This window comes from Oryzias melastigma, linkage group LG8 (genome assembly GCF_002922805.2).
Source record: "Oryzias melastigma strain HK-1 linkage group LG8, ASM292280v2, whole genome shotgun sequence".
NCBI classification, from domain to species: Eukaryota; Metazoa; Chordata; class Actinopteri; order Beloniformes; family Adrianichthyidae; genus Oryzias; species Oryzias melastigma.
Window position 1 is genome coordinate 6,708,125 of NC_050519.1, and position 10,031 is coordinate 6,718,155.

The 10,031-nt window shown below is 34.2% G+C and overlaps 2 protein-coding genes across 2 annotated transcripts in view; both read left to right on the top strand.

Annotated features, from left to right (window-relative positions):
• The first annotated feature begins 2,921 nt into the window (after nt 1-2,921).
• Nucleotides 2,922-6,531, top strand: si:ch73-141c7.1 (coenzyme Q-binding protein COQ10 homolog, mitochondrial). The gene is made up of 5 exons (XM_024273047.2): nt 2,922-3,229; nt 3,649-3,792; nt 3,895-4,087; nt 4,214-4,315; nt 5,957-6,531. The coding sequence occupies exons 1-5, from the start codon at nt 3,129-3,131 to the stop codon at nt 6,122-6,124; spliced, it is 708 nt and encodes a 235-aa protein (XP_024128815.1). The 5' UTR covers nt 2,922-3,128; the 3' UTR covers nt 6,125-6,531.
• A 2,825-nt stretch (nt 6,532-9,356) lies between these two features.
• The window catches only part of LOC112146952 (complement C1q-like protein 2), a 9,119-nt gene continuing 8,444 nt past the window's right edge, over nt 9,357-10,031 (top strand). Inside the window, exon 1 of the mRNA XM_036213180.1 lies at nt 9,357-9,647. Within this exon, the coding sequence (XP_036069073.1) occupies nt 9,401-9,647 (247 nt within the window). The 5' untranslated portion in view covers nt 9,357-9,400. The remainder of the gene's footprint in view (nt 9,648-10,031) is intronic.

The following is a 10,031-nucleotide window of genomic DNA, read 5'->3' on the forward strand; positions in this document are numbered from 1 at the left end:
AATTTTCAAAAATAATTGAAAAAACGGTTTACCCAAAAATTTAATGAGTTATTGAACAAAAAAATGACTTTTTTTAATAACCTTATGGGTGTTGATCTGATACATCTACTTCTACTGCACTCATTCACTTAACAGATGAGATTCTGGCTGCAATTGACCAAAAGAACTTCATGATCGGTTTATTTCTTGATTTGTTAAAAGCATTTGATACTGTAAACTGTAACATTTTGTTAGTAAAATGTGGTAATTATGGTGTAAGAGGTATCGTATAAATAGTCAGAAAGTTACATTAATAATAGAAGACAGTATGTTCAAATTAATAAATCAAAATGTGAAACAACATTGGCTGGAATTCCACAAGGCTCTGTAATGGGGCCTAAACTATTTATATTATTTATTAGTGACATTCATGACATTTCAAAAAATATTTGTGTGTTATTTGCTGATGATTCAACTGTTCAAATTATTTATTATGAACATGAAAAAGGAGTTTGTTTTATTACAAAAGTGGTTTAATGTAAACAAATTAGAAAAAAAAATGAAATATATGATTTTTGGAACAAGAAATTGTGTTGAAAGTAGAAATATTAAAATTGAGAAAGTTATTATTAATAATGTTTCTGAAGTAGGAGTTGTACTCAATAATAAATTGATATTTGGAATTTCCATCTTGACTAAATAAGTAAGAAAATAAGTAAAAACATATTTTTTTATATATAATTAAAACATTTTCTGGATAAAAATACCTTCAACATATATATAATACAATTATTTGATCATTTTTATTCCAATTAGGTGTGGGGAATTGCTTGGAAAGCCATACTGAGAGATTCAATCTACTTCAAAAGAGAGTTATGAGAATAATAAATCATACGGACCACATCCATAATCTTTTTATTTGACCCAACACCCTCAAATGACCAGATCTTGTTCGGTTTTCTACAATGTGGTAGATGTAAAACAGATTGGTTCCAGAGCATATTTGTGGGAAATTTGAAGTGATTAGTGGTTGTAATGGAAGGAAAGTGGATTTTTATTTAACTTTTGCTAGACTTTTTTAAGGAAAACAGTTAAAAATGAAAATTTCCCAATTTTGTTTAAAACACTGTTTGAAAAATCTCATTTGAAAATTATAATTTGTTTTAAAAACATATAAGTAATTGTGTAGATTTGATCTGGAAGCCAATGTTGTGTACTGTGTTTTGTTAAGGGGACATAAAGAATATCGTCATGCTCCTCTTCACTCGTGTGTTACATTGTTTTTGTTTATTTTATTGTGTATATTGTTTGTTTATTATGGTTGGCACATGAAGAAAGAAAGAAATTAAATTAAAAAGTCATTTAAAGTGAATTATTTGACAATTTCTCCTAAATAAATCCATATTTTCTGTAGTTCTAATGATATTTTTTTAATTTTTATTTTTCTGATCCACATATTTGAGTGTCTAACAGCAATAAATACTGTGAAGAATCAATTATGTGATGCTGTTGGGATCACTGATGTGATGATTCGATGCAGTGAAACTGGTGAAAGTCTTGTGACTCCAGATCAGCACAAACACACAAAGTATCCAGCAGATATGAGAGTGAAGATAACAGGAACAGAGGACGACTCGTGGCTGTCTTTTATAATGTAATCCAGAAAGGGTAAAAAATCAGATACAATTTAAGGGTGAGCTGAACTGTTGGAGATTACAGGGATAATATCAATTTATTGAAGCCAAGCTTTTGGAATCCGTGTGGAAAGTTCGGGGATCAAAGGCTGGATGACAGAGAGGGGAGCTGGAACGCATCCATGCTCCATGTAATAGCTGGCTCCGTCTGGGACTCGCTGTCCTCTGTTTAGCCTCAGGCAGGTTAAGCCGTCTCTACTATTACGTGTTACCCTCCTGACCTGCCTGTAACAGCTTTTTAAATGCACCTCTGATCAGGTGTCCTAATTCTCTGAAGGTTTGAGTCCCACACGGTTTCTGGTTACCGCACAACCACGTAACGTTAGCCCAGTGGAGGCTCAGGACTTGTGTTGATCACTGGAAAATACTATTTTCTTTTGGAAAGTTTGTCCAAAATTCAGTTTTCTGCTTTGAAGTGTGCAGGTTCACCAGGTGCTACGCCGGTTTTTCCAGACTTATGTAACATTACAGCCTGATTGTGGAAAAATCTTTAAAATAAAATGAGAAATATTTCTATAAATCAGTTAAAAAGATCTAAAATATTGGTAAATGTGACACCTATAGTGATCAAATCTGATCCAGAACCACCTTTTGTGTCTAACTAATTGGGATAAAAGCTTCTTTGTGTGTTAAAGAAGCTTAAGGGGCCAAAAAAAATGCTTGGAATTTGTTTGTAAATGGAAAAAAAGGTTTAAACTGCAGTAGTTTTGGAACTCAGAGGAAAGTTTGAGTTTACAACGATGCAGGATTTTAAAAAATATATTCAAAAGGGTGTAAAAAAGTTTTTAGCTTTGAATTAAAACATTAAAACACAATTTGGACATTTTACTTATAATTTATGGACAATTTTCTCATCATTTTGACCCTTTATTTCCTTTTTTAGGGATTTTTGCTTTTTTATTTTGTCCTTTCGTGTTTAATATTTTGCTATAAAGCATAAAAATGTTTAGATCTCAAATTTTATGATCAAATTTCCCAATCAAAATTGAGATTTTTTGATAGTTTTAGGTTAAATGACAAAATATTGAGCAATATAATAAAAAAATATATGTAAAAAAAAAGAAAATTGCCACAAAAAACTTTTAAAGAGAAATTATTCTAAATAACTGAAGAGCTAAGGGTTAAAGAACCCTAAAAATGAAAAATAAAATAAATTATTAGGAAAAAAAACTTAAAATATGTAAATTAAATGCCAATCTAAATATTTTTTTAGGTAATAATATTCACATATTTTACTACACTGATATGTTCTTTAGTAGTAAAAAAAAAAGAACCATCGCCACACTCCACAGATCATTTGATTGGCCGGAGTTCCAGGCATGTCTGGTGACGTCAGAGGATTTCCTTATAAGGCAAAGGGAGGTCCGGTCGGGTCATAGTAAGCGAAGCTGCTGCTGCCGGTCTGTGAGAAGCTGCTCAGCCTCAGAGGAGACACTTGTGAGCTGAGAATCCCCCATGGCGAACAGAAAAACGTCTCTGCTCGCTAAAGCGCTGCTGGATCTGAGTGAAGTCCGCTCCCCCAAGGCTGTTAGCGGGATCAGAAGAGCCCAGCTCAGGTGAGTAAAATCAAAAGTGGGCGGAGCCAAAAGAAATCATATTTTTCATCTTTTTGGGGTTTTAGTTTTCCCATCCATTAAATAAATGTTTCTCCTTTTTTTAAATTAATTAATTAAATTTTTTCAAACGTTTAGTTTGTTTTATTGAAGAGTTTCAATTATTGGAAAGTGATGTAACACTTGGCAGACTGTTGAGCGTCCCATGACATTAACAGATAGATCCACTTTAATTCCCACAGAACAATGTGAATTGACTCTTTATTTTATTTAGGCCACACTTTCACAGGCTAAACTTACAATTTTAGTGAATAAAAGAGCAAAAATGTGGCATTAAATAGGATTTTATTCTAATTAAATCTTCATTAGCTGTTTTTCTGTAAAAGTTTGAGTGCTTACAGGATTGTTTTTCTCCTCTTCAGACATCTAAGTTCCTTAACTCCCAGGAGATGCAGTCTCCAGCTTCCCTCTGTCACCGCCCTGAACGCACCAAGCCGGAGCTTCATCAACCTGGTAGCTGCCATCAGCGCCCGCAGGGTGGAATACACAGAGACCCGGACACTGGAGTGAGTCCCATATCTAAAAAACACCAAAAATAGAATTTTCAACCTAAAAAATAGTCAATGAAAACAGAAAATTCATTCTTTTCTGTGCATCTCTACGTCCAGGTACTCTCCGGAGCAGATGTACAGCGTAGTGACCAATGTGGACAAGTACCAACATTTTGTTCCGTGGTGTAACAAGTCCCGGGTGATTAAAGGGCGCAACGGCGCCGTCCAGGCAGAACTTGAAATAGGGTTTCCCCCAATCACGGAGAGATACATTTCTGACGTTACTTTTGATCCAAATCACCAAGTTAGAGTAAGTTCGGATTGGAAAGAATCTACAATCTTTGGGGTTTTTGAATTTTTTTATAAACAAAGCTGTATTTAAAGATAAAAGGGGGAAAAAAAAAACTTTAAAACTGTTTTTTCTTTTTCAAAACAGGCTATTTGCACTGAAGGATCCCTGTTCAACCATCTTGAAACAATATGGAGGTTTGCCCCCGGAGCCAAAGACCAGCCAAACTCCTGCCAAGTGGATTTTTTTGTAAGTTTTTACTTTTGTTTATCCTAATATTGTCTGTGTAAAAGTGATGAAGCCCGCAAAGGGACATCAAAGTTAAAAAAAACCTTGAAGTGAAAAAAAAGAAAAAGTTTTTCTGTTTACTATCAGGTGCTCACCAGATAGTAACTGGTGCGCACCAGATAATAACTTAAAAAAAGTTTCTAAAAATGGAAGTCATTTTTTTAAAATTGAAGTAAAAAACATTTTTTCTTAAAAATGGAAGGAAAAGTATGTATTTTTTTTCTGGTTACTAACAGGGGCTCACCAGCTAGTAACTGGCGTGCACCAGATAATAACAAAAAAAAGTTTCTAAACATTGAAGCACTTTTTTTTTTTTAATTGAAGTAAAAACCTTTTTTTTCTAAAAATTGAAGGACAAAAGTATATTTTTTCTGGTTACTAACAGGTGCACACCAGATAGTAACTGGCGTGCACCAGATAATAACAAAAAAAAGTTTCTAAAAATTGAAGCACTTTTTTTTTTTTTGAAGTAAAAACCTTTTTTTTCTAAAAATTGAAGGACAAAAGTATATTTTTTCTGGTTACTAACAGGTGCACACCAGATAGTAACTGGCGTGCACCAGATAATAACAAAAAAAAGTTTCTAAAAATTGAAGCACTTTTTTTTCTTAATTGAAGTACAAACCTTTTTTTCCTTAAAATTGAAGGAAAAAAAATATTTTTTTTCTGGTTACTAACTGGTGCTCTACTATCTGGTGAGCACCAGTTAGTAACCAGAATTTTTTTAACTTCAATGTAAATTTTTACTTTTTTTTTTTTTTTTTTTTTTTACTTCAATGTGCTTTTACGAACTCTGTAAAAAGCTGTATATTTGGGAATTCATGTTTGAATGTTGATGGTGTTATTTTTAGTAAAAAACTAAATTTATTCATTAGTTTTTTATCATCATTAAATCTTAAACCGTTCAACATCAGTATTCAAAGACATTTGTGGATATCAGTTGATATCAATTGTTTATTTCAAGAAAAAAAGTGACCACATCTAAAATATACTTAAATATTGACATTTTATTGTCCTTAAATCTGATTTTCAATTATTTTTCCTTGTTTTGCACTTAGAATTAATATCTTTTTAAGAATAAGTAATAAAATGGATTTTATTTCTTTAAACAAGTTCAAAAATCTTAAATATGCTGTTGTTTATATCTAAAATCAAGATCAATAAGATTTTACAACTAGTTTTTGGATTAATAATCTTAGGCAGACTGATAACTTTACTGTATAAAAGACTTACTGACGGGACTTTGCAGATCAGTTTGCAAAGCTGAGGAGATCTCATCAACCAGCAGGAAGTTTTGACTTCCGTCTTATCGCGCTCTAAATGTAGCCGTGGTTAGCATGCGGGTGTTCTCCTCTGAGGCTGGAAATAGCAACACGAACAGGTAACGCTAAGGAGAGCGCTGACCTCAACCTCAATGTTTGAGCTGATTACATCCACCAGCCAGGAAGTTCTGGAGTTTCAGTAGAGCAGATTATGTAAGGCCTATAGTATCACTTTTAAAATTCAAAAAAAGCCCATCTCAATGCTAAAAATAGACCTTTCAATTAAAAAAGTGTTTAAGTTTTACGTTAATAATCCAGATTTTTCCTTTGTCTTTTGCAGGTGTCCTTTGAGTTCAAGTCTCTTTTGCACTCTCAGCTGGCCAGTATGTTCTTTGATGAAGTGGTGAAACAAATGGTCAACGCCTTTGAGTCGCGGGCAGCTGCACTTTACAGGAACCACACCAGCGCAGTAATAAGAAGGACGCCGGCGCTGAGCAACACCCTCTGACCTCTTTGAAACGACAAATGAACGCTTTACTGCCGGCCTGCTGACGCTGCTGGATGTTCTCTTTGCACACTGTTGTTGAGTAATCATGTATTTAATGTCTTTAAACTTTATTTATAACCCAAAAGCTGATTTTTAAAGTATATTTTATTTATTTATTTAATGAAATGAAATGATTTCAATTTGTCCAGACAAAGTTGCTGTGAAAATGTTCATTTTTTTCTGGATTATCCACCAAGAAAGTGTTAAATGACAATCAAAGAGGCTTAAACTGTGACTCATTTATTGACTCTGTGATCTTTAAACGTGTATTGCCGAGTTTGGGTGACCATACAGCGTGCATTTACGAGAATGTTGCGTAAATGACCGGTGACCTCAGGGCACCGTTGACCCCTTCCCTCCCACTTATTTACTCTGAGAACCGCAGGTAGTTCTTGGTAGAGATGAGTTTTAGCCACAGGGAAAGGTGTTGCAATTTATTACATTGTAGTAAACTGTTAAAAGCTTTCACAGTTTGATTTGACCTAAATATGGAAAGTCTGTGACCATTTCGTCCTTGAAAAAGAGATTCTGATTTTAATGGGTCCTCATCTGGTTAAATAAAGGTTAATAATTAATAATCATGAAATCTTCACTCAAATACAACTTGGTGTATCAGGGGTGTCAAACTCAATCGCACAAAGGGCCAAAATCCAAAACACACCTTAGGTCGTGGGCCGAACAGAATAAAAATGTATTGAAAACGCTAAAACTACAGTTTTAAAACTTTAAAACCTTAACTTTTTAACATAATTATGAACTAGATACACAGCATTACTTTCAATAATGCTGAATGCTGTAAGCTGAATGTGGCCGCTAAAGATGCTAGTGCTGAAGATTCTGAAATTGATGACTAAAAGCTGAAATCACTGAAGCTAATGGCGGAAATTCTGAAGCTGATAGCCAACTAAAATATTAGCAAAATGCCAAATTAGCCTAGAAAGCTTAAAAAAAACCCTACATTAGCCAAAACAGTGACTGTTTCATGTGACTCAAAATTTGAAAATTTGCTAAATTCCAAAACAGCCTAAAAAAATCTTTAAAAACCTAAATTAGCCAAAATAGCTAGCATGTAGCTAAAATATTAGCTAAACTCCAAAATAGCCTACAAATGTGAGTAAAAGCCAAAATAGTAAAAAAAAAAAGCTAGCAAAAGCCATTTTTTTAAACTTTAAAGCCGTGTTATTTTATTATATATAGAATTTTAATTAATAATAATAGAAAGGCTATCATAGAATAAATCAACTTAAACCTTAAATAACTTGTGAATGCTGCAAGCTGAATTTAGCCACTGAGTATGCTAGTACTGATAGCTGAAGATGCTGACATTTGTAGCTAAAAAACACTGAAACTGATAGCCAGCTATAATACTAGCTAAATGCTAAATTAGCCTAAAAAATGTTAAAAAATAGATTAGCCAAAACAGCTAACATGTACATATTAGCCTAACTCCAAAATAGCCTAAAACAAGGTTTAATAAGCCTAGGTTAGCCAAAACAGCTACCATGTGGCGGAAAAAATGGCTCCAAAAAACCCTCAGACATATAACCCATAAAACATAACCCATTTTAAACATAATGATAAATAACAAAAAGACAGGAATATTGTTCCAGAATAAACCAACTTACACCTTAAATAACTTGTGAATGCTGTAAGCTGAATTTAGCCACTGAACATGCTAGTGCTGACGGCTGAAGTTTTTAGCCAAAAAACACTGAATCTGACAGTCAACTATAACATTAACTAAATGCTAAATTAGCCTAAAAAACTTTTAAAAATAGCATAGCTAAAACAGCTAGCATGTAGGCTATTAGCCTAACTCAAAATTAGCCTAAAACAATGTTTAAAAAGCCTAAATTAGCCAGAACAGCTAGCTTGTAGCTGAAATATTAGCCAAACTCCAAAATACCCTAAAAAAATGTAATAAATGCCAAAATAGTCTAAAAACCTAGCATATTGCCCATATTTAAAACTCTAAAACCGTGACTTTTTAACAAAATTATCAATAGTAAAAAGGCAGGAATATTATCCCAGAATTAATCAACTTAAACCTTAAATACTTTTTTATATTGTACTCTCCATAAAAATATATTTTGTCAAGATAGCATCAGGCCATTAATGACAATAAAATGATCTGGAGCCTTTACCTTGACACGTGGCGTAGATAAACATGTAATGATCGTGAGTGTGATTGATGCACATGTAGGTTAAAGAAAAACATGCCATTACGTCAAAGAAAATTCTCATAAATCCACAAGTTGAACCTTTTTTCTGGTTGAGGAAACTTTTTGCTGAGTTTTGACAAACAACAACTGACTTCAACACTGACCCACAAGCTAACAAAAACATTTGTCAGGGCAGGTTGATTTAGTTTTTTTCTGCCATCCATCACTCTTTCTACTTGTCAGGGTGGAATCGGGTGAAACTGGACTCGTCAGACCAGGTGACTTTTGTTCCCTGCTGTCGTCTTTACTGAGCAAACAGACACCATGTTAGTTTGCTCATAGATTGTACTACAAAGACGTTTATCTAGGGCTAATCTGTTTTTTTAAAGCTTCTTTCACCTTAAAGAGCTCATACTTACTTTCACAATGAAGCAATAGTGGTTGTTATTTGTTAAAAAAAAGATAAAGTCAACAGTTCAGCGTAATCCATGATATGTCAGGGAGTCTCATTCTCATTACTTAGAGGTAACTCTTTTCCGGAAAACAAAATCTCATCAGCTTTTAGCTAAAAAATTACTATCCATCTATTGTCTGAATCCACTGAATCCCATTCAGGGTCACTGGGTTGCTGGAGCCTATCCTAGTTTCTGGTCATACTACAAAAACGAGGCCCTTTAAAGTCATTAAAAGTTCTTCCCTCCAAAAATGCACTAATTGGGTAAGAAAAAGGTCAGTTAGACATGTCTGATGTCTAACTGTCTGACATGTTTTTTACGACTTTTTACACTATTGAACATAAGAGAATGTAGTTCTTTTCAAATACTCTTTGACTTTAATTGTTTACTTTAATTTGAACTATTTCAAAACTATAAAGTTTTTTTTTTCTTTCCTTACTTGTGTTTTCCCGGACTGGGAGGATCATTAATCTTATTTACAACCACTTTAAGGATTTTACAGTAAACCAGAACAATAAAGGTGGCGGTCATAAAGCTGTAATTACCCGTTTTGCACAATAACACAAAGCATAAAAGGTGAGGGAATTCTCAACAGAAACCAGAGACACACGAGAGCAGAAATGGAGAAGATTGCTGTCCTGGTTCTGGTGTTGGGCTGCTGCTTCTGTGTTGCTGACAGCAATGAAATCGAAGGTCAAAACTCTGAATCCAAAAGCTCTTGTGACATGTGTTCCCTCACAACTATTGCTCTAAATGTCGGCAAATTGGGGGAGAAAGTTGCAAACATGGCAGACAAGATAACGTTTTTGGAGACCAAGCTCCAAAACACGGACAGAGAAGTGCTGGAGCTGCGGAGCCTCATTGGAGGTAATGTTATGCTTAAATGAACTTAAATTCCAGTGTGAAATATTACTGATGATATTATTTGGTCGTTCCAGGAACTCCACAAGTAGCTTTCTCAGCAGCTCTCAGGGATTCTGGCTCTGGGAATATTGGACCTTTTACAACTGCTACTCCACTGAAGTATAAAAAGATTTTCTCCAACTATGGTGACTGCTACAATCCTTCCACAGGTATGCACCAAATAGACTAAAGTGAACGATTTACATTGATGTCAGAGTGATCTATCGTCCTTATTGTCAACAGGCATCTTCACTGCTACAGTCAGCGGGGTGTACTTCTTCCGATTCTCCATGTTTAATAACCTCAGTCCCACTCCCAACTCTGTTGTGGTTCTAAAAAAGAACGATG